The sequence below is a fragment of the Sparus aurata genome, chromosome 9 (assembly GCF_900880675.1).
Source record: "Sparus aurata chromosome 9, fSpaAur1.1, whole genome shotgun sequence".
In the NCBI taxonomy this organism is placed as follows: domain Eukaryota; kingdom Metazoa; phylum Chordata; class Actinopteri; order Spariformes; family Sparidae; genus Sparus; species Sparus aurata.
The window spans coordinates 12,284,330-12,310,198 of NC_044195.1; the positions used below are offsets into that span (position 1 = coordinate 12,284,330).

A 25,869-nucleotide genomic window follows, 5' to 3' on the forward strand; every position below is an offset into this window, starting at 1 on the left:
CCCGAATGATCCTAGGAGCTATGTTGTCCGGGGCTTAATGCCCCTGGTAGGGTCTCCCAAGGCAAACAGGTCCTAGGTGACGGGTCAGACTAAGATCGGTTCACTCGCCCCTGATGAATAAAACAAGACCAAGGACGTGCACGTCGCCCGGATCGGCGTCACTGGGGCCCCACCCTGGAGCCAGGCCTGGGGTTGGGGCTCGCAGGCGAGCGCCTGGTGGCCGGGTCTCTGCCCACGGGACCCGGCCGGGCGCAGCCCGAACGAGCAACGTGGGCCCGCCCTCCCGTGGGCTCACCACTCGCGGGAGGGTTCAGACGGGGCCGGTGCAGAGGGATATGGGTGGCGGTCGTGGGCGGGGGCCCCGGCGGCCCAATCCCCGGATGGTGACTCTAGCCATGGGGACATGGAATGTCACCTCACTGGGGGGGAAAGAGCCTGAGCTGGTGCGGGAGGTTGAGCGGTACCGGCTAGAAATAGTCGGGCTCACCTCCACGCACAGCCTGGGCTCTGGAACCCAACTCCTTGAGAGAGGCTGGACTCTCTTCTACTCTGGAGTTGCCCGCGGCGAGAGGCGGCGAGCTGGTGTGGGCTTGCTTATAGCCCCCCAGCTCAGCCGCCATGTGTTGGAGTTCTCCCCGGTGAACGAGAGGGTCGTTTCCCTGCGCCTTCGGGTCGGGGATAGGGCTCTCACCGTTGTCTCGGCTTATGGGCCGAACAGCGGTGCAGAGTACCCGGCCTTCTTGGAGTCCCTGGGAGGGGTACTGGAGAGTGCTCCAACCGGGGACTCCGTCGTTCTCCTGGGGGACTTCAACGCCCACGTGGGCGATGACAGTGTTACCTGGAGGGGAGTGATTGGGAGGAACGGCCTCCCCGATCTGAACCCGAGTGGTGCTTTGTTACTGGACTTCTGTGCTAGTCACAGTTTGTCCATAACGAACACCATGTTCAAGCATAAGGGTGTCCATATGTGCACGTGGCACCAGGACACCCTAGGCCGGAGATCAATGATCGACTTTGTGGTCGTGTCATCTGACCTCCGGCCGTATGTCTTGGACACTCGGGTGAAGAGAGGGGCTGAGCTGTCAACTGATCACCACCTGGTGGTGAGTTGGATCCGCTGGCGGGGGAGGAAGCTGGACAGACCTGGCAGACCCAAACGTATCGTGAGGGTCTGCTGGGAACGTCTGGCAGAACCCTCTGCCAGGGAGATCTTTAACTCCCACCTCCGGGAGAGCTTTGACCAGATCCCGAGGGAGGCTGGGGACATTGAGTCCGAATGGACCATGTTCTCCACCTCCATTGTTGACGCGGCTGTCCGGAGCTGTGGCCGTAAGGTCTCCGGTGCCTGTCGCGGCGGCAATCCCCGAACCCGGTGGTGGACCCCGGAAGTAAGGGTTGCTGTCAAGCTGAAGAAGGAGTCCTACCGGGCCTGGCTGGCCCGGGGGACTCCTGAGGCAGCTGACGGGTACCGGCAGGCCAAGCGTGCGGCAGCACGGGCAGTCTCGGAAGCAAAAACTCGGGTCTGGGAAGAGTTCGGGGAGGCCATGGAGGAGGACTACCGGTCGGCCTCGAAGAAATTCTGGCAAACCATCCGGCGCCTCAGGAGGGGGAAGCAGTCCTCCACCAACACTGTTTACAGTGGAGGTGGGGAGCTGTTGACCTCGACTGGGGACATCGTCGGGCGGTGGAAGGAATACTTCGAGGATCTCCTCAATCCCGCTGACACGCCTTCCATAGAGGAAGCAGAGGCTGGGGACTCAGAGGTTGACCCATCCATCACCCAAGCCGAAGTCACTGAGGTAGTCCGTAAGCTCCTCAGTGGCAAAGCACCGGGGGTGGATGAGATCCGCCCTGAGTACCTCAAGTCTCTGGATGTTGTGGGGCTGTCTTGGCTGACACGTCTCTGCAGCATCGCGTGGCAGTCGGGGACAGTGCCTCTGGACTGGCAGACCGGGGTGGTGGTCCCCCTATTTAAAAAGGGGGACCGGAGGGTGTGTTCCAACTATCGGGGGATCACACTCCTCAGCCTCCCCGGGAAAGTCTATTCCAGGGTACTGGAGAGGAGAATTCGGCCGATAGTCGAATCTCGGATCCAGGAGGAACAATGCGGTTTCCGTCCTGGCCGTGGAACACTGGACCAGCTCTATACCCTCCGCAGGGTGCTCGAGGGTTCATGGGAGTTTGCCCAACCAGTCCACATGTGTTTTGTGGACTTGGAGAAGGCATTCGACCGTGTCCCTCGTGGCATACTGTGGGGGGTGCTCCGGGAGTACGGGGTCGGGGGCCCTCTGTTAAGGGCCGTACGGTCCCTGTACTGCCGGAGCAGGAGCTTGGTTCGCATTGCCGGCAGTAAGTCAGACCTGTTCCCAGTACATGTTGGACTCCGGCAGGGCTGCCCTTTGTCACCGGTTCTGTTCATTACTTTTATGGACAGAATTTCTAGGCGCAGCCACGGGCCGGAGGGGATCTGGTTCGGGAGCCAATGGATCTCATCTCTGCTTTTCGCGGATGATGTGGTCTTGTTGGCTCCTTCGAGCCGGGACCTCCAGCATGTCCTGGGGCGGTTTGCAGCCGAGTGCGAAGCGGCTGGGATGAGAATCAGCACCTCCAAATCCGAGGCCATGGTTCTCGACCGGAAAAAGGTGGCCTGCTCCCTCCAGGTGGGAGGAGAGTTCCTGCCTCAAGTGGAGGAGTTTAAGTATCTTGGGGTCTTGTTCACGAGTGAGGGAAGGATGGAGCGTGAGATTGACAGACGGATCGGTGCAGCGGCCGCAGTAATGCGGTCTTTGTATCGGTCCGTCGTGGTGAAGAGAGAGCTGAGCCGAAAGGCGAAGCTCTCGATTTACCAGTCAATCTACGTTCCGACCCTCACCTATGGCCATGAACTTTGGGTCATGACCGAAAGAATAAGATCCCGGATACAAGCGGCCGAAATGAGTTTCCTCCGCAGGGTGGCAGGGCGCTCCCTTAGAGATAGGGTGAAGAGCTCTGTCACCCGGGAGGAGCTCAGAGTAGAGCCGCTGCTCCTCCACATCGAGAGGAGCCAGCTGAGGTGGCTCGGGCATCTGTTTCGGATGCCCCCGGGACGCCTCCCTCGGGAGGTGTTCCTGGCATGTCCCTCCGGGAGGAGACCCCGAGGAAGACCCAGGACACGCTGGTGTGACTATGTCGCCCAGCTGGCCTGGGAACGCCTTGGGGTCCTCCCGGAAGAGCTGGAGGCGGTATCCGGGGAGAGGGAGGTCTGGGTGTCCCTGCTCAGGCAGCTGCCCCCGCGACCCGGCACCGGATAAGCGGATGAAAATGGATGGATGGATGGATGGATGGATTAAGAATGGGATGTCACTTGTTTGTGTTCATATGCGAGTCAAGGCAGGTGAGCGAATACTTTTGGCAATATAGTGTATATATAATATTCAAAAGCATGCCATTCATCATAATCTTTATATTTGATTATCTATTATTATTATTATTTGTTATATTTTCCTCAATTTACATAATAAATTGAGCATCATTCTATGCCATTATGGTACAATGTTGCCTACAGGCAACGAACCCCAAAAACTTCCCAAAAAATAATAAATTAAAAAAATTCTTTAGATTATGTTTATTTAGTCTATCTTAATACTTAAAAACACTCCAAACATTTTTTTCCTAACTCGCATAATAATGCGTACCATAGAGGGTTAACACAGCATTTTCAAGCAATATTTTTATTTAGTTAGAACCACCTGATTTTGTTTGGTATGCTTTTCACCTGTGCAAATTAAGCAGACTTTACACTCTTAAGACTTAGCTGAGCTGCACCTAGCACATTTTGCCCGTATATGGCTTAACATTTAAATAATCTGCTCTCAGGGAAACATGAACTGTAATTAAAATCAGAATACACAAGTAGCACAGTATATGGAACACTGCATGACAATTTAGAAATTCATGAGCAGGGGGGGAGTCCTGCAGATGTTGATTATGGGTTGCTCGATAGGTCCGCAGATGTGGCACCTCCTTTGATTTCTGAGTGCTCATGAGCTTCTTTTTATCTCATTAGCCACATCTTTCCATCCTCATCCTTTTTTTTCTCCCCTCCAACATTTCACTGATCCCAGGCACAGCGGGACATGAAGAGTTGCTCGTAAACAGATGCCACTTGTATTCTGTGTTACCCTTCCCTCTCTCATTTTCTCTCTTCTCTGCCTCACACACCCACATGTATGCACACAGACGCACGCACGCATCATAGTTAATGATGTTTGGCTGCCTCCCCTAAGGGCAGACCTGTTGCTGGGTTTATCTTTATCCATGGTGACTGAGACTTGGGAGCGGGTGGGAGGGGGCTGGGAGGGATGGGGCTGCTGTCTGGAGGTGAGATGCTAAGAAGGAAGCCCAGGCGTGCTATTTGACTCCAGGGGCCACAGTGTTGCAGCTGGCTATTCTCATACACCTTCATCTGACCTCTACCTAGTATATGAGAGGGCAGCAGAACAGAAAAATGTTGGTCTCCTAACTTCCTATCTGCTCTCTTTGGCTTGTATTTCAAACCTCACAATCGCATGCTAGAGAAGGACGGTCAGAAGGGGATATGTGCATCAGCTGTGTGATATTTGCACTCCTGTGAAAAAGCATGTTTCAAATGTCAGATCTGTCCTTTTCTCTGCTGTGTAATTTCGTCCCCATCCTTGTCTTTCTTTCCCTCTCTTCACCCCTTCTACTTGTGTACTCAGTTGCTCTCTCTAGCCTTTCGCCTCTCACAATTTCCCTTATCCTGTGCTTTCCTCCCTGTAGGCTTTTATGTCCATGTTCCAGATCCTAACCCAGGAGGGCTGGGTAGATGTCATGGACCAGACCCTGGTGGCTGTAGGTCATATGTGGGCTCCAGTAGTAGCCATTTACTTCATCCTCTACCATCTGTTCGCTACCTTGGTGAGGAACATACCTTGCTGTTTTAAACATATATGTCAAATGAGGTTGAAGATTCTTTTGCATTGGAGTTTTTTTGGTTAAAGAAGTATTTCAGTGCCAGAAAGATGGCCTTTGTGAAAAATTATGGTGTACAGAAAATTGCAAATATTTCTGAATTTGGCGCTACATGACCAGAGAATACAGAGGAAAAAGGAACTGGCATGCCCTTTTGCTAAAAATGTCGAAAACTTACAACAACTTTGAAACAGAAAACAGTAAAACAGACAGCTGGTTACAAATGATATTATATAATAGCCAAACAGCACACAAAAACATGTTGTTGAAAAGCTTTAAGGTGAGAAACAGATTATGAACAGGACTGTGGTTCATATTTTATCAGCACTGCATTGTTGTAGAGTTTGATAAGAGGTTAATCCTTTTCTTTTGTAGCTAAAACATCTTTCTTCAAACCGTCAACTGTCTAATCTGTCATTGAGAGTGAAGATAAATCCTCTATTTAATCCCATAAGTTTAAAACTCTGTGCTGTCCTCGAATTTCTATCTTTATTCCTCCAGAAGCTCTGGGCTCTGCCCATGGCTGTCTGCCGAGCTTGCTAGCTCCAGCAGCTGTTTGTAGTATACTGACACATTTTGTGTCATTTGGCAGAACTTTAATGGCAAAAAAGTGGAAGGCTTTGGAAGAAAGTAGATTCATCATTGTTCATCTGCATATACTTCCAAAACTGTAGTGATACAAGCTGCTTGAAAAATCAGAAAAAGTTCCTGTTTAAGCTGTCTTTCGGTACATTCTATATTTTCTTCAGTATTCCATTATGTTACTCAGTAAAAGCAGTTGGGGGAAATACGTGGCAAAAGGACACATGAATTGTTTTCCTAATGCATTCAATTAGTGCCCCTGCCCCTTCAGTGCTCTCTCAAGGGGTACGTCTAATCAGAGCTAATCAGACTTGCAGGCGTAAGAAGTGCTGACATTTCAGTGTTTGGTCTTCTTATATACTGAGCCATCAGACAGCACACACAGTCTCTGGATGACTCACACATCACCCCAGACAGTCAGGATGTCTTCCTGAACAGATGAAGCAACAAATGCAATTACTAAGCAAATTTTGTACTTTTGAAAAACTTGTATCTTTTATGATAGTGATAATGAGATGATCATATTTGTAATATGCTCACGCATAGCATATGTTCTTACGCACCTCCTCTTGTTGCATTCTAGATTCTGCTCAGTCTTTTTGTGGCTGTTATCTTGGACAATCTGGAGTTGGATGAAGACTTGAAGAAGCTCAAACAGGTAAGAAGCTTTAGAAGCAGGAGATTATGTTCAGAGACTAAAAAAAGTTCATGCTCAGATCCATGAGATCTATGAAATATACAGTATGAGGATTCCATACTAAGTTATGTAACCACTACACAATGAGTTTCCCATAGATGTGAGAAGTTTCTTAGTTTGTGGTTGAGAGTTTGAGAGCTTGTGCCGCAGAGTTATATCTTGCAAGTTTTCACAGCATCAGTTGAACATGGAAGTATGTACTGACCAATCTGCAAATGATTAGATGATGATATGACTGGCGTACCAGTACCAGGACCTGGACTTCTGTACTGGTATTCAACAAAGAACATTAATGACAAACAGTAGAAGACAGCAATTCGCCATTGCAGCATCCGTCTGATGAGCCAAAGAAAATGAAGAAACACTGGCATTTTATTATATTGTTGTTGTCACGACAGCAGGGCTTGCATTCTGTAATATTTGTACTATTGGTTTCATATTAAGCTTTCTCACATACTGTTTTGGCAATCTAAAGAGGATGTTAGTAAAAAAATTTGGATGCAGTCAGGCACTGACTTTTAGCTCACGCTTGTAGAAATGTATGATTATGTGAACAGTGAAAAAAGCCCCAGTTAGGTCCAACAGCATTTCCAACTTGCTAAGTCATTACATGAATATGTTGATGAAGGTGTTGATGCCTTGTCGTTCATGTTGGAGGGTTCAATTCTCATATGAGCGCAGAGCTGGCCAAAAGGAGTGATAATGTCAACTGTGGCTGCTGCAATGGGGCCTGGCTTCAAACATGGCAGACTCTGGCTTTAAGATATGTTTTTTTATTTGACAAAGTCAGCTTTGTATTTTGCATCAGTAGGTGTTGCCCTGACTTACTGTAACTTGTTGCAGGAATGATGTCTTGCACTGTCTCATCGACCACCCAAGTCTTGCTTACTGTTGCCGCCTGTTAGCAGTTCAAATCAGGTGTCTCTAAATCTCCAACTGCAAGTGCTGATTTCTCATGAGTAACTCACTTTGGTGTTTTTGTTGTTCCACCTCTAAAATCAGAAAATATGAAAAGACGAATGACAGCCCAACAAGTAGTGTATGCTCTGATTTAAATTTTTTGATACTGTACTTTCTGTTTCTCTCCTGCTTATTCAACTGTGGCCTTGCCACAGTGAGCAAAGCTAAGATCGTGACGTGACATTGCCAGGCTAAGCCACCATGTCTAGTTGATCAAATATTTACATTCCTCACTGGTCATTTCATTTGATGCCTTCTAGAAATGTATGTAGAATGTAGAAATACCTATACCTAACCTATTAATTGTCTCTTTAATATGTAACAAATTCCAGATGGTTGGTAGATGTGAATTGGTCAGTGTTTTTGGTGGTGGTACTGTACCAAGCTAATACTAAGCGTTATTCTAATCACCTGTGGCACTGTAAACACAGATGTGCAGGCTGGTTGATCTCTGTTAACTCGATTCATTTCATTGCCTGCTTGTGCTCAGTGACTTAGTAAAACACAGAAACATAGCTGCCTTTTTTGTCACTTGAGTTTAGGGATTTCTTCCTCACTTGTGTATGTTAAAATGTTGACCATTCATGTTTCATCCACATGGACACTCAGTGCATGAATTCTAATATTTTTGGAAAGTTACACTGGACTTGATCTATATAGTTGCCACTGCTTATTCACAGTAACACATGAAGAAATTTAGGTATGTAATTATGTCAATATGAAACCTTTGACATATCAACCAGTCAGGATTACAATAGGGAAAGTTGCAAAATGTATACATGTAGCACATTTAGAAATGGCAGTGCCTTTCCACATGATCTGAACTGAGTTTACACAGCACAGATTTGTCTGCTGCTTGCCATTTCTGCTTGTTGTTTGCTGCTACATTTTATTTAAAAGCCGAGCACTTTCTGCTGCTACCCTGGGAAGAGTGACAGGGTCGTATTATGTGCCCACATGTGGGTAGGGCTCTGCATAATTTCCTCATTCTCACCTTTTTGGGGCTCTTCCCTGGAGGGTTGAGTAAGTGGGCAATTAACTTTTAAAAAGGCCTGTTGTGTGAAAGAGCAGGCACTTAAACACACAAGGCCTTAGTGCTAGCCATTGCTCAATGGGCTAACTTTAATAAGCAGTTTCTGTCATGTTAGTTAGTTAGTTAGTTTCATTTATTGTCCACAATGTGGAAATTTGTCTTTGGTCTCAACAAGAAGCAGGACAGCAACAACAACACTTACACACAAACATCTTCAGGGCAAAAAGCAGGACAGCAGTCGCAGTTACATTAAAAATGCATCAACGGGACATGGTGTTCAGTGCTCCAATGGCATTCGGGATGAAGGAATTTTTAAAAATATTACGATTTGCCCTTGGTACTTTGTATCGTCTACCAGAGGGAAGAAGTTCAAACTCCCTATTGAGTGGATGAGAGGGATCATTTGCTATTTTGACAGCTTTTTTCCTAAGCACTTCCTCGTACATAGAACTTAATTGTTTCTGTCTCATCCCTATGATTTTTGAGGCTAGGTTTACTATTCTCTGCAGCTTGCTTCTTCCTTTTATGTTTAGATTACCGTACCACATTGCCATGTTAAAAGTTAAAATGCCCTCTATCAGGTTCTTATAAACTGTTTCCATAATATGCTTGCTCACTCTAAAGGAGTTGAGCTTGCGTAGTAGGTGGAGACGTTGATTACAGGTTTTAAAAATATAGTCAGTTTTCACTGAAATTTAGGTTGCAATCAATATATATACCTAAATATCAATCATCAGATGCAAATGTGCAGATGCAGATGAATTTCTGAAGGGAAATGGTCACAGACTTAGAAATGTCTAAACTTACAGCCAATTAAAATCAGTGTCTGTTTTGTATTTGTATTTGTATTTTGTAATACCTTAACATAAATTAATTACTATAAAATTGTACTGACATGAAAAGGCTTGCATACACACACATACAGACACACACGCTCAAATAAACGATACGCACTGTGTGCTCTCATATCCGGCTGGCAGGTCTCAGCTCTCCTGGGCAGGTTATTTCCCACCCACAGCTGAGTGATTAGGCGCAGTGACTGTAAAATTGCCTATTTTACAGGTGCTTCAATCACGGATAGGGAGACTGACTATAAATAGACTGTAGATGGTGATCACCCTCCCACAAGAGAAGGCTTCTGCAAACATTTGGCAAGAGCCCAATGACACGGCCAACCTTTCTATAAGAAATACACACGTGGGCTGTGAGGGATGAGAAGCCAATTACAGTGTATGTGATGAATCATTTTTGCCTGCTGCTTGATGGATGACTTCATTGAGTTGGCACTGCAATGTTTGTTATTTGTCTTCAATGTGACTTGTGTCACATGGCGAGCTCCTTAAAAAAGAAAAAGACCATGTACCTGAGTATTTTTATTTTTTTTTTTCAGCTCAAACTGAAACAAAAAATTAGTGTTATGGGTATGGAATGGATATGGAAAAGCCACGTGTGTATTCTATTCCCCGAGACGTTTTTAATCCTTTCTTGTTCACAGTTGGCCGAACACACAGACAGTTGCTGTGTTCAAATTAATTGGAAAGAATGGAACAGCAAATTGAAGCCGAATAGACTATTCAACCAGTGTGTTCATGTAAATCATAGAATTTTTCCTCAATATTATTTGAAGTCAAATAAGGGATGGTGTGTGTGTGTCTGGTGGAAAGCAGAAAGGATGCTACACACAAGTTGACAATACAGGGGATAATGCACACAGTTACATTGTTGTTGGCATGATTAGTCAGAGTGAGCTGATCACAGTTGCATTTCCTGTCATACCCAAGGTTGCAGCTTCTGTGGAGAAAGCTATATTTTTGAGGAGTTAGCGACAGTGTATCTTTTCCTAAGATAACATTCCCTGTCATTCTCCATATGTGCCAGAAATATCAGCTGGAAAACCAGTCAAACATGTCAGCTCCCCTCAGACGCCATTGTATTTTGTTTCTACCCATGAAAGACTTCAGGCATACAAGACATGTGTAGTGGCAGGTGTGCCAGTGATGTCTTTTTGTGTGTGTGCTTGGTGCGTACATGTCACATTGAAATGAAAGTTCACATGTGCAGTCAAGCTTTGTGCGATAAGGCCCAGCTGCACAGCACAATTATGCACAGTGAGAGTGAACCAGTCCTCAGATTATTTCCCATATGTGTTGTTAAGTCACTGCCGATGTCATGTTCTATGTGACATCCATGATAGAAGCGCTAAATACGTTTGTTAACAATAACATCTGGGTAGAAAAAAAACACATCATGTGGCTAACACACAGTTTAATTTTCATTTTTTGTTATGTTTTCAAAGTCTGCGCATCTACATCCATCTAAAATGCATGTGTGAAAAAACTACACTGATATTAGGCTGGTGAATGAATTTACCTGTTGGGCTACACACACAGAAAATGACAGCTTGAGTTTACCCAAAACCAGCAATTAGTCCGCAATGAGATGTCCCTGTTGGGTAGATTTGGTTTATCAAAGACACTAGCAAAGTAGCAGTAATAGTGGTAGTAAAAACAATAAAAAAGTACACGAACATGAAATATGCTATATATTTGTTACATGAAATATGTACATGTGCGTGTACATGAAGGTACTACATTTCATGTACCGTGTACATGAAATATGCACAGCAGAAACGTAAAACCAGTCAGACCACCGCATTTATATCCATAAATGTTACAGTGTTGGCTGAAAGTGACAACACATATAAAGTCTGCCAACCTCACAAAGCAATACAATTCAGTAGCCAGCTTTCTACCCAGATTTTACTGTTGGAGATGTGATTCAGTCTATACTCTTATTGTAAAGTACCTTCTGAAAATACTAGGTATAGGGCTGGGTACCGATCTTCGGTTCTTTTATGGCAACGACCAAAATGCGTAGGTAGTACCAAGTATCAAAATATGCCTCGTCTTTCAGTGCCAAGTTTCGGTCCCCAGAGGTTAATCACGTGATCAAGATCTGATAATGCGGCCGGTGATTAGCTGTATCTGTGTTGTGAACTGTAGTTTTGTGTGTCATCGAACCGGTTGAAAAATGCCTCGAGGTCAAAAGCGTGGCTCCATTTTAGCAAGATTGATGCCAATCACGACTAATTTGATGAAGCACCTTCCGCGCACGGAATCATTTTAAGAGCAGAAAGTTGCTCTGTGTTTGACTGCAAGAAGAGCGGACCGCAGCCATCCTCCTCTCAGCATTTAAGTCCACCTGTGGATGTTACAGAGCCCGAGCGGCCTGATTCAAAATCTCCACCACCGGACTCCGTTGTGTAACGCTAACTTAAGATATTAGTGTGTAGCTTTATTTTGTGGCTATGAAGCTAACTAAATCAAGAGCTAACTAGAGATTGACAGTAACAGATAAAGCTTAGCTTGTAAACATGTGCTCATCAATTGGGTCGGCTGGTTAAACAGCTCACCTAACGTTCACTGTTATGTTTATCTTTTCCTCACAATATACACCATCAGCCAGGAGCGGGCTTGTCTGTGTCCTGAGAAAGCAGACATGTTGACTTTGCTGAAAAAAAAAAAAAAAAAAAAGAAAAGTGAAAAGCTCCTCAGTATGTAGCAGTGAGCATTAGACATTGACTTGTCACTTGTTTGCAAATGTTCTTTTGCACTGGAAATTATTAGTTGTTTATCTTTTCTGTAAGAAAACTGCTTGGAGTGGAAAAATACCAAAGCTGAAAAGTAAAACTCAAGATTTGTACTGTAATGTGTTATGTAATTTTATTTTTGTTAGAATTGATATTATAAAATTGGTATCGAAAAAAGTAGCGATCAGGAACCAAAGTGAAGGTATCGGTATTGGTACCGGTATCGAAAATGTTTGATTGATACCCAACCCTAACTAGGTATTCACTTTCAGTGTATAATGAATTGATGCAGATCTTAGACCTGGTAAGCCAAAATTATACTTATGCAGTTGTGGGTGGTTTATTCAGTGTGATTTATTATTTTTATCCCTCATAGTTTTAGACAGTGAAGTCCAGAACCCTTTAGTCCAGTTCAAGCCAACAAAAAATCACAAGTCGGAGTGTTTTCTCTCTTTAAGCTATTTCATTTAGGCCAATAAGCCTCCATGTTTTTTTCCGCCATGTTTGCAAACATGCCAGACAGCCTGCCTTGTAGGTTGTTCTTAAAAATAAGTAAAGAAATAATACACAAATATCTTCCAATTAAATTGTTGTGTAATCTTAGAAATTACCATTTCACTAGATAGTAACATCAGTAATTAATTGGCTTGCCATTAAGCTTTTTCTGGTCAGGGCAAATAAGTGAAAACAAATTGATATGCTTGTCCAAAGACATAAATAAATAAACGCACAGGCTATAAACAGCAGCAACAGGTGATGCAACTTTAGAGACATTGGGCAGGTTGTAAAAACCAATTTTTTTCCCCCATATGTATCGCTCAAACAATAGGACAATATGATAAAGAATTTCACTTGCCCGACCAAGAAGTTAGCTTTGTTTTAGCATACTGATGTTCGTTAACAAATGAATCTGGCCAAAGCTTACCTGGAAGCACGGATCATTCAGTCATTAACACATCGCTGCCATCATTACCTCAAACCTTTTTTGCAAGTGACTTTCAGCCATGCTTGTCAAGGAGAACAAAACATACTTATTGTCAAATATCTATTTTTGGCGCTTCATCCTCTTCTCTTAGTCAAGGGAATAGGTCGTTGACAAAAATGTTGTCTTTTTTTTCTTCTAAATTATCACTCAATATAGTGAATTTAATAATGTAGTATATTAAAATAGGACCTCTTGGGGATCACCATACTGTAAAGTACTCATTAACAGTTCTCCATAATTAATTCCTGGGTATAAGGGCTGTTTTGAGCCATCCCATGTGTATATTAATAATGGTGTCCAGTCAACCAAAAGTTTGAATGACCCTCCTTGGGAATTTATTTTACTTTCAAGCATAATACATTCGGAACATCCTGTTTAAAACAGTTCAGTTGATAAATGTAGAAGGGGAAATCCCTGAGAGTCATCACGTATAAATTCAAATCACAAAATATGCCTCAAGGGGCTCTACAGTCTGTATGGCATATGACATCCTCCTTAGACCCTCAGCAAAAAACACCTCAGAGGCCAAACAGTGTGTTTGGCAGAAGGTACTGTACATAAATAATCACCTCATGAGTCAGAACTGAGAGTAAAACTAATGTTGTTAACAGATTTGTCGAGCTACATCAACTGTGACAGACTGCTTCAGAGACATACAACTTCTGTCGGTTTGATAAGACAGCACTTAGACAGCTTTTACCTTTTAAACTCATAAAGCGGGTAGTTTTAAAGCTGCAATATTTCCTGCACGCACCCAAATATATATATATATATATATATATATTAGGGCCGGGACTTTAACGCGTTAATCACGATTAATTAATTACACAAAAATTAACGCGTTAAAAAAATTAACGCATTTTAATCGCACTTATTTTTGCACCACAGAACTTTTCTCACTGGAAGAGTTTCAGGGGTACCGATTATACTGGAGCACCAAGTAACGTTCATGACTTCAGACAACAACAATGAACGAAGAAGCAGATGAGACTGCTTTGGTTGGCCCCGTGGATGGGAAATTTTGTTTTCAAAAGCGGATGGATGGCAGCGTAGATAAGAGCATGCTATTGCTGCACTTCATGGCAAAAATTGCACTGGTCGGGGCAGCGTTTAGCTCAGTGGGTAGAGCGCGGGTCCCATGTGCAGAGGCTCTGCAGCGGACCCAGGTTCGACTCCCAGCCTGGGTCCGTTTACTGCGTGTCACTCCCCCTCTCTCTCTCCCTGTTTCCTGTCATATCTTCAGCTGTTCTGTCAAAAAGGCCAAAAAAATATTTAAAAATTGCATTGGTCTTGAAAAAACAATGTTTTGTTGCTTAAGCTTCTGTATTCAGTCATTATTCAATGGTATACTAAAATCCATGTGAAAAAAATTGCTTCTCACTGTGATTAAAATGCGATTAATTTCGATTAATTAATTAAAAAGCCTCTGATTAATTCAATTAATTTTTTTAATCGAGTCCCGGCCCTTATATATATATATATATATATATATATATATATATATATATATATATATATACATATATATAAATCATCAATGCCCACATCTGTGCTCAGGGGATCATTAATGAAGCAGATCAGCATGGGAAACCTTTTGGTCGTCATCATGTTGTCACCGGGGCTGGTTAATGTAACTATTTCTATAAGTTCCTTGACTGTCGCAGTGTGTGAGTTTTGTGAAGCAACAGGACTACTGTGTCTGGCCATGTTGCTTATTTGATAATGACATCATCAATAAGGGATGTAGCTAAAAACATCCGTCATCATTTGTATGCTGATTGCAGCCCTGCCTTTTGAGGGAACGACTTGCATCTGTCAACTTCGACAGACCATTTGTCTTGATTTGGATTTTCATCTCGGTGTCAACGCTTGAAACACCAGCAGAAGCACAGAGGCTTATGGGTAGCCGCACTGTGATCAAGCAGATCAGTGTGAGCTCGCTGTACTGTAATCAGCTTGCTTTAATGTTGTGTGACGTGAGCTGTTGGCAAGTAAAACACTTCTGAATCCTTGCATTATAATCACAGCCTGAGAACAGGAATTAAAGTTATTTGCTATAAATACTTACACAAACTCTGGTACACACAGGCGCATAAAGTATTCACACGCATATCACACAGAATACATGTTTGTAGGCAGAAAGAGTGGTCATTGATAATTAAGGAAGCTACAGCTAATGAACATCCAGTTTATTCCACCATTCAGACGAGCCAGGAGCACAGAATTAAAAGGAATTTCTAAGTGGTACACACACAAACATACACATCTTTATGTGCACACATACACACACAGACGTATGTGTATGTGCACCAGTGCATGCTCCACTCATCACTGTTGATTAGGATAATGCATTTATTGCGTGAAATAAGGTTTGCTAGGATTTTTTAATGAAATGAACTCTGGCAGAGGAGAAAGGTACACTGCAGAGGAAAGCAGATGTGAAAGGAGGAAGTAGAACCCCCACCCCACCCCCTGATGTGTGTGCATTAGGGCATACATATACACATCGCCCTCCCAGGTGTGGTTATGTTCATAGCTGATGAGAAGAGAGTGACTTTCTCATTAAATATAATTTAAAAAATTTATACTGTGCAGCAGAAACTGGTTACACACTTTATTGTAATCTATCAGTAGTACAGTCAAACTGAACAACTTTTGACCATGATTGGTAAACATTCCCTCTGACCAATAAAGGTAGCCAATGCTAATGTGTGCCCAACTACCATTTTCAAGTGGTATTATTGGTGGCGCCGCTGTCACAAAGACAACTAGATTTTTTTTTTCTCATAGTTTTCCTCATAGTCACAACTACTAACAACATAAGGAGAAAATGTGAGTTTAGTCATTCAACCGGTCTGTAATCGTGACGTGAAAGCAGATAGAAATGGTGTCAAACTATGAGCTGGACGGGATCGCCTATCAGCCTTCATTTTTCCCAGAAGACTTGTGGTGGACTAAAAAGCAAAGCGAATGCAAGGTTTATAGAGAACCAAACCAAAACGCAGATAATGTGATTAATTCAAAAGTTATTACATTGCGCAAACCATAAACCTTATCCTAACCCTGAAACATGAAATTGTAAAAGTTACATTTTGGTAAAGTATGACTTAAGATGGATAACTAGCAATTGAATGGATATTAATCCAACTTAAAATGACTTCATGGTCCAGAGGCTTGTGTCCGAGATCATTGTACGATCATGGCAGTGATGCTGCTTGTTTCCTCTTCTACAAGTGGACTCAGTCAGCATAAAAGCACTGTGCGGCCTTTTTCATTTCATTATTTTGTTGAATTAGGCACACTGCATATCTCAAATGTTTTGTTGAGCTTTGTTGCTAAATGTTGGATAATTAACCAACAAGGTGGCAGTGACTCATGTAGACTAGAAAGAAACTTTGTCGTCTTTACTCTGAAGAGGTTGACATTTCCACTCTTTTTTTGCCATCCTTCACTCTTTTCCAAGATTAAGTTTTTTTTTTTATTGACTTGGATCTGAAGGGCCACCAAGATACAGAGGAAGACAACACGAATGGGCCAATTGCTGCATTTGATTTGAAAAACAAGTTTGTTTATAGGACATTGTTACTGCCTGAGATTGCTCTCCCTTCATCTATGGTGTCACAGGTTGGTGGGCTTTGTGATAGGGGAGACTGATGCCCCATCTTCATCCAACAAATCATTCCTGCCCACAGAGCAATGTCTTCAGGACCAAGGGGAGATGCGGGGAAAGGGGAAACTGTTTATCCTGTGCCGGTAGATATCAACCAAATAGAAGAAGGTGTTTACCCCTAAGGGCAGAGATGGCGATGGTAGTGGGTTTGTATGTGTGTGTGTGTGTGTGTGTGTGTGTGTGTGTGTGTGTGTGTGTGTATCTGGTTGTGTATGGGTATGAATTGTCAGTGATGATAAATCTGTGTGCGTTTTTGCGTACACACTAATTTATTTATTTTTTGCATTTCTCTGTGTGTTTGTGTGAAAGTGGAAATGCCTGGCAATCAAATAGGTCCTCGGGCCAGGTAGATGAGTCGTGAGGAGCACATTTGGGAAATGTGCACATTCGGGAAATTGTGCAAGGAAAAAGTGAGGAAGAAAGCAAGAAAAGCTAAAAGCATAGCTACCCCTCTTTCATCTGCATTTGTTTACATAATGCATGCAGACAAACCAACATTTCAATCCATTGCACATTGAGCTCTGAGCGCTGTCCTTTGACAATTTCTTTTTTAGGAGAGGGTGTAGCCTTGTGGGTGCCAGTTTGAGCTCTCTGTGGGCACAGTTATGGTTTAAAACCATTGGTGTGCATCTCTGTTTGCCCTTAATGTGACCAAAGCTGATATCAGTGTATGGATGTATGTATGAATTACTGTAAGTTGCTTTGGACAAAACGCGTCTGCTAAATACCCTAAAATGTAAGCTGTTCCTGGACTCACATAGTACATCAAAGCAATGTTTTTATTGCAGATCAGCAAAGGTCAAATGATGATTAAGCACAGGAATGCCAGATATGTCAGAGATAATATTTTATCAAACAGTTAAATATGACCTTGTTTGTCCACTATGAATTACTGACAAGTCGTATTAATCATCTGAATAATGTAACCTCGTAGTGCATACAGTTGGTTTCAGTTCCTTAATGAGCAACTGCACCTCCTTGAGTTTGTAACAGTAGAGTGGCGTAGAGTTGTAGTTTTAACAGTCACACATACTAATAAAAACAATCTTACAGTTTTGTACAACTGAAAATAAAAGCATAAAAGTGTATTTATTCAATAGGGTGACCAATAGAAATTTAGCCAAAATTTCACTTAAATGTATAAAAGGATAGTTAGCATAGAGGACAGATGGATCAGTCAAAGCAGAACAGTTTTGTGGGAGGTCACACTCACATGCTCACATGATACACATGTGTTCCTGTCATTGCCTGGCCTTGTCATGCTCCTAGTAATTTGGTATTGTGAATGGATCTGTCATACTGCTTGTTCATGTTCATGTGTGCACCCAATAGCCTCTAGCCTTGTCATTTTAGAGCCAGGCCCACAATGGCCTTCGGAAAGGACTTCCTCCACTCACATTCAAGGATAATTGTTGTGGTAAATATTAGATTTCCAGATTATCTGACCACATGAGGTTCAGAACTAAAAAGAACAGACTGCTGTGCTTGATAGCCTATACCATCTAACCATACTGCCATCTAGTGCAAGGACACTTGTGCAAAATTTGAATCAGGATTTGCTGTGGTTTATGGATTTATTTCTGTACCAGACAAATGGATATGTGTGTGTTAATGATCATGTCTCTCTATGTACCACAGAGGTCTATGTGGGCAACAGTTGTGGTATGATGGATGATGATGGATGATGCTCGCTCAGATCTCCAATAAATTATCAGTTTAGCAGACATGGTTGTTAGGGAGGGCTCACAACCAGATGAACATCCTCAAAGAAACACTGCTGGCAGCTCAACAGACCAGGGTGTGATGTGACGCAGAGGTAATCAGATTGCGGCCCCCAGTGTGTCAGGCTTGTCAAAGTTGGCGTGGAGAGAAGCATAGCAGTGACAGCATGTGGTCGTCAGTTGGGTTGCGTCTATCTTCTTGTTCCATATTTGTCAGCCGAACAGTGTGTGATCTGGCATCAGCTGTGATGGATCAAACAGGAGGAGAAGAAGGTGGTTGAGTGACATGGAGGGACCGTTAGATGTGGATGAGGAGATACACACAAAATAGGGAGGGAGAGAAAGGAGAACATGTTTGCTTTTGGTATAAAAGAGGTTTAGGATAAATAGTCTCTGTTATACAGCTGTATGTAGCTGACATATAGTGTCACAAAGATAAGGGGTCTTCTGTCCAACTAACACGTGATTGTTCTCAGTATTGATATACTGTATGTGCATGTGTGTACCGGTGGCATGTTTGTACATGTACATTGTCTTTGCTCTTTGCTCTGTGCTGCCACTACCGCATTACAAAAGGCACTCAGCATTGAACGTACGTTTTGTTAAAGAGAATTTAGCTTGATCAAATGCTTCTTGGAGTGATTGTATTATGGCTTCCCACCAAGGATTTCATTATTTATGAATTAAACTAAAAGCCTGTCCTCCATTTGTGTGATTTAATGGACTAAGGACATATTTGGGGATTTAGTGCTAGAGAAGAAAGGCGAAGAAGAAAGAGGGAGTGGAGAAGAAAGGAGCGTACCCCTTGGAGAATCCCAATACAATGTGTTCTTATCTTTATCTTTTGAATGTCACCTTCAGTCTTCTATTGGAACCTGTGCCTCTGCCATGCTCTCAAATTGGCATGAACACACAGACACTGACAAGTACAAGTACACACAACACAGGTACAACAGCACTCTGTATAAAATCTATTGTATAATTGTTATGTTGCTCAGATCGTCCCGTTTTTCGTAAACTCTACAGAAAGTATGAATGGTAGATGGAGTTACGGGGTTTTAAAAATTGAAGCCAGTGTAGAAGTGCCATAAACTTGCATTCTTGTCATGGTGAGCAGGGGCCAATTTCATGTTTTGCAAAAAAAATCTATGCTTCTGAAAAAAATGACCCTACTTCTTACTAGATGTTTTACCTCAGTAAACAGTTTCCCAATGAGTATGGTCTTAGTTTGAAGACCATTAGTTTGAAGTCTTCCTCAATACATTGTAAATGATGGTCTGATTTGGAATGAAATAGAGGAGGGTATATTTCAGGTCATTTAAATGACAAGACTCTACCATGTTGGGTTCTCGGGTTCTCAGTCATCCCCCTAAGGATCCTCCCCAGCTGCACCATCTTGTCCAAATATGATCACTTCTGGCTCCCAAAAAAACAAGAAACAAAAAAAACATGGTGACAGCCATAATGACAAACACAAGGCTTCAAAGTGGTAGTTGACAAACTTATGGATGAGTGCAATGGCCCCGTTCCCTATTTACTGCACAGTCTATGTTAAACTCTAATCTGTATAACATTCCTACAAACAGGTGTTTGGCTAAAATGGGGCATGCTAAGATTTTTTAAGAAACCATTAAAAAACATCTGGACTCAATTTTGCTCTCAGATTATGTGCTTAAGAGAATGTCCAGTTTGAGCAGTTCAGAGAACAGTGAAAAGTGGCCACAAGGCACAGTTTTGTTGACTATTTCCATTTTATAGCAGATGTTCACACAGATGTTATATGTTTGGAGCAAGAGGATAGAGATGTGTATCTACACTGTTGATTGTTTAACACATGAATATTGAATTGAATATGTCGGTTTTCAACTAAAAATTTAAAGAAATCATTTTCTGAAACAAAACATTTGAAAAGACCAAAAACAACTCAATACCTTATCTTTAAGGTTATTTTATATGCCATTTTAAACTTTTAGATTCCAACAAATGTTCCCAGCCAGAGATTTTGCTGTCACTGTGCATGGTGTGAACTCTACCCTTAGTGTGGCAAAGGATGTCCTGACAAAACAAGACCTGAACCCAAAGGTACACAGGTGAATGCCATGTAGTCTTGGATACTGTGGCAATGGTTTTAATGGTATCCACAGTTTTGGATGTTGGAGGTAGCTATTAGGGGTTTACAAGCCGTGTGGCTTTACAGCAGCTCCACAGCATGGCTCATTACCCAGCTAATGAGAGGAGAGGGTGACCCTGCTAACTTGCTCTCAGCTCTTCCACCTTAGGGTATTACAGCTGGACTGGCCCAAGGCCCTGGGAACCCAACCAAGACGATGAGGGGATATGGAGTGCAAATAGGTTAGCATGTGTAACAGGGACCACACATGTTTTGGAATTTCTATCGTTTTTTGTTTTTTTTTGTTTATTTACATAGATACAGTACATACATGCTTCACTTTCTTCCACTGTGCTGCATAAGTAACTACCATGCTGAATGATGAATTACAAAGAAAGTAAGGCTTTGTTGTATTAACACTAAATTGTGCAATCTGGGATCACACATACACACATTCCCACACATGTACAGCTGTTCTCTGGTGTTGTTGGTGAATGGCAGACTCTGATGTATGAATGATAAAATGCAGATGAGCTTACAGTACGTACACCCTCCCACAGCACTCGCAAGTGTGTCTGGGCAACAACTGTTCCTCGGTTTCCTGTCATTCCGTTGGCTACTCTCATAGATATTCATTCTCTTATGTTTGCATGCCTCTGAGGCATATTTCAGTGGACTGATCAAAAGAATTAAACAGATAAAATGAGTAAACACAAGCCTATCAGAGTTATTTATTGTGCTTTTTTTGAAGGTTTTTTCTTGTGCTCCATTGACTAGTGAGCCCAAGAGAGATGAAAGATTTTTTGTACTGCCGCCATATCAGTGATTTCTAAGTTGTTAGCTCACAGTTAGACCATTTGTAAAGCAACTGACATATCAGGCTGATGGTCGGCAATGGGCCAATGTCAGCCATCGATGAGGATCTGTGGCCCTAGTTTTTGTGATGTGTCCCACAACATTGGAACCAGTCAGCGACTAGCTTTTCAGCCGAAGGATGAATCAGTGGCAGAGCCCATTGGTGAGATAGATCACTCTGATTGGCTATTCATCTAAGCGTGTCAGTGCACAAGAAGAGAAACGGAAAAGAAAATGGTTGTTGAGCCTGTCTTTGTAGTGATCATGATTTCACCAGTGTGGTTTCTCCTCATTTTTGCCTTCCCCTATTTGCCAGTGCCATTTGCCACTTTCAGACATATTATTAGAAGGGTCTATGTTAGCAAGAGTGGTGTGAAAATGCTGTCCAAAGTACACAGTCCCAAGTCTTCCGGTTTCCCTTTTTGAATGATGAATACAGACCACTGCCACCACCTATTGGTAACGAGAGATAGTTCCTCTCAAGCAGGCGTAGAATGTACAAATGAGTTTGCCATTGGCTACGGACTTTGTAGTCTGTTGAAGTGCAGCTTTTTGGCTGAGATACAGCTGACTTGATGCGTCACAGCAGCCGGATTTTCGTCACAGCTGGTTCTTTGTTAGTTTGGTGTGTCAGGGCTCTCAGTGGGCTATAAGGTCAATTATTAACTGTTTGCTTCCTTTTCCAAGTAGGACTAGTGTTCTGTTTGCTTACTTGAAGGTCAGCTGGAAACAGAATAATTTTAAGCTTACAGATATCAAACAGATAGGAGTCCAACTACCAGAGGGTTTAGTCATTCTGCTAAGTGTAGTTGTCATCATGTTATCAGTATGTGGAGGTGCATTACAGGAAACTGACCTGGTCATGCAGCTATGAAATATAGATGTCATGACAGCATGAGCATCTAGCATGTTATCATCCTTACATGGAGGTATTATTACTGAACACAGTACTAAGTTGTGTCATTTGGAAGGGTCTTTGCTTCTTTGTCCCTTAAAAAGAGCAGTTTTCTTTATTTGAAATGCTTTTCCTCCCAACTAGTTTTCACATCATATTGTCTAGGACTCTGTCTGAGGCCATTGTGATGCTGACTACTTTATCTTCACCCTTCATGCTTCTACTGAACTATGGCTCTGACTGAATTCGGTCTAATGCTAATGGTCACCATTGGTTTTTCTTACGCTCGTAGCAATGGTTTGGAAAGCTGTGGAAATCCCTTACGGAAAGCTCCCTAGCTCAGCCGAGCCTGAAATTGTCTTGAATGGAGGGGGAAGCAGTGGCAGGTCACCTGAATGGGTCTCAAGGCAAAACACATTAGTCTCGGCTCCATTGTTACACCACAATACAGTAAATCTCATCTGTGTCAAGCGAGGCAGTAGTTTTGATTTATCAACCATTCACTGTGACATAAAGAGAAACGCAGAGACATTTTCTCTTACACACATGCACACAGACATTTATCTCACTCCTGCACATACACACACACACACATACACACACGTGGGTGCTTACCCTTTAAAGGCCTAATATGTCCAGTAACATTTCCACATGAAAAAGTCTGAAGACAACTAGACCTGTAATGTATGTTTTGTTGTGTACTTTTTACATCATTCCAAATGATTCCAACATTGTTCAAATCCGCTTCACCCACTCTACTTGCTGTAACTTTCAGGGAAAAATTATAAACAGCAGATGATAGAGAGTGAGGTGGGGTGTCGACTAACTAGCCAACTAGTCACTCTGTTTGCTATTTTTTCTTTTCCTCACTTATCATGTTAATTTATTTTCTCTGGCGATGGTGGTTCTTCAACAACAAAAACAACTCCCATGATCCAACTCCACATCACAACATCCCATACTTCACGTCTTGTTCTTGTTTTGATTGAGACAGCCCTAGCAGCAGAAATGATATCCTGTGCGTTGACAATTAAACCTGGACTGACTGATTTTTAGAACATATTTGTGTCCACCTGGCAAATACTAAATGATAAATGAATCAAAAAATTTTAATTCACCCCAATGACAATGGGATGTCAGTTTATTTTTTTTCTTCTGGAGCTTCAAAGTAAAACTGCATCCTCCTTAAAACTGAAGTAGCTGGCGACAACTGAAAAATAAACTGAAAATGGCTTCATATAGCTCGTACACTGCACATAGTTCAATTCTCCAGAGGCCCAGAGATTCCAAATTCATCTTTTCAAATCAATATGGGATCTCAGTACAGGGCTTCCGGAGACTTTGATAACACCAGAGGACCCATATGGAGCCATTTTATGTTTTTCTTTCTTTAGTTTTTTTTTTTTCCTGTTATTTTTTTTTACCACACTTCACCCAACATCCCATCAGCATGAGGGCAAATAGATAATTACTCATCCTTTAAGCGCAGTATTTATCCTTCCAGCTCTGTTTTGGTATTCACCATCTCCTGAGCGAAGTTACTGTATTTGGCTCTTTAACTGCTAACCTCTACACTAAATTCATGAGCTAGCTGAATTTGTGTTTTGTTACATTCTGTAATTTGTTGCTGGGCAGATACCTTTTTATTTTTGTATTACTATTTTGCTGCAAAATATTTTAAAACCAAAAAATGTGCCGAGAGATGCAAAGACACTCAATAAGGCTGAGAGGTCTTGTAGAGTCAAGCGATAGCTCTGTATGGGTTCTAATTCCAAAATGTACCCTCACATGCAAATATACTGGTATACAAATACTCATGTTATGCATTGTTGATATGTTGTTGACAGAAATAAATATGCCTGATGCACTTAAATACACATATAGTCATGTACTATCCACTTATATTTGAGAAGGGGGATTACTTGTCTCTAATACGTAAAACCAATAATCAGTAAAGAATGGATTTTGCTGATAAGTGCTCTGTTCCTGAGTTCTTGTGTGTTAACGTGTGCTTTATTGATCCAAGGTATTGACCAGACTGAAGGCCCAATGTATTAGCACATACAGTTAACATTGATCTATGGCATCTTTAGGGTGCATCTCCCAACCAGGTAAACCTTGAACTGAACAGCCTTACACTCTATAGATAATTTAGGAAACTACATGCCTGGTACTGGTTGCTGGAAGCTGGCCTTACTGAGCATTATTTGCTACAAGGCATTGCACTTTTCCAAAAGTAATAATCTTAAGTGGTCCGTGGTAAAGTGGAATCTGATTTGTTTTCACAGATAAATTTAAATTAAATTCAGTTCAACCTTGGCTTATTTTCTTTCCACAGTAGGTGGGTTCCCAGATGCAGCAAATAAAAAAATGAATACAGAAAAAAACTAAAGTAGATGAATAAGTGTGCATTACTCACACTACACCAGTCTGTTTCTAAGAGAATTCAAAAATAGCAATTCTGAGCAGTTCTGACTGTTTGTTCCTTTCCCTGCAGCTTTCATCGTTTTCCTCTTTTAGAGAGAATAGAAAGGGTGGAATAATGTGAGATCAGGGATGAAGGATGCAATGAACAGAATCTGTTCAAAGATCTTGAGACTTGAGCAGACTTATGTAAAGAGATGTGAATAGAAGAGAGAAGAGAGAACACTGAGAGCAGCAAAGGACAGTACATGGCACGGAAAGTTTTGCTGTAGTGGGATACTGATGCAGATAAGGTTGCAGAGCCTTGGCTAAACTGTACATCTCGCTGACTTGGCCCAATTGATTAGGACCTCTGGGAACACTATGGTCCATAGTAATTCTGCACTGCGTGTGTGCGTGTACTGTATGTGTGCATGCTTGTTTGAGATATTTTGTTTGTGTGTGTTTTGCTTGCTGGGAATTCAGCAACCCAATGTACAGGTAGTATTTGAGATGACTGCAGCACTTTGTACAAGTTTCACCCAGAGAACTGCAGCGCTAGAAAGAAGCTTACCATTTTGCTCAACACTTTATTTGATTTTCAATTCAATACTGCTGAAGCAGAGACAGTATAAGAACGTGTTTTGTTTATTGCTTTAAGCCATATTAGATCCACAATCCACTTGCCTATTTGTAATCATCCCTTAAGTTTTGTTCATACTTGTTTTCCTTCTGCCTGCTTCTCTCTTTTACTTGTTTTAGTCTCATACACTTCCTCCTTCTGTCTCTGCCTTTTTCTATCCCATGTCTATCTTGGGAGTCGGAATATAGACAGAAAGCCTAGGCAAGCAAATGCTGGTGCATAATTCCGTCTTCACAGTACGCCACTCACCCACTCAGGGTAAAAAAGAAGCTCCCACATTTTAGTCTCCAAGAAAAAGAAAATGGATAGACAGATTTCCGTTCCCTTCTCTGTCAGCTCCCTCCTTCCCCCGGCCATCAAATACAAGGGGCTGTTCCAGTCATTTGGGCGCTCGCAGCCAGACAAGCGCAAACAGAAAATACCAATATACACAAGCAGCGAGAAGGGGACGTTTGCATTGGTAGACAGTCAGAAAAAAAATGGCGTGACTGACAGAGAAACATTCACAGAGCCCAGTCAATATATTTCACAGCAGTTTCCTGCTCAGAATGATAAGCTGCCATTCAGCATTGCTCCAGATGGCAGTTCACTTCCAGGCCTAATCTGCAATGCATCAGGAGTTATCTTCAGGCACCCAGACAGAGAATACCTGCAAGGGAATTTCAATCAGCCTCCCCCATATGTAATTAGATAGAAATAATTGGTTTCATTTCCCTTTGTCATTCTTTTATACCTCCAGTCAGCGCCACAGTACT

General features: G+C 42.5%; 1 protein-coding gene across 5 annotated transcripts in view; it reads left to right on the forward strand.

Moving 5' to 3' along the window:
• nalcn (sodium leak channel, non-selective) overlaps positions 1–25,869 on the forward strand; it is a 93,464-nt gene that overhangs the window by 45,865 nt on the left and 21,730 nt on the right. For all 5 annotated transcript variants that reach the window (XM_030428614.1, XM_030428617.1, XM_030428619.1 and 2 more), the window contains 2 exons: positions 4,780–4,917; positions 6,137–6,211. In XM_030428614.1, coding sequence (XP_030284474.1) covers positions 4,780–4,917; positions 6,137–6,211 — 213 coding nt within the window. The remainder of the gene's footprint in view (positions 1–4,779; positions 4,918–6,136; positions 6,212–25,869) is intronic.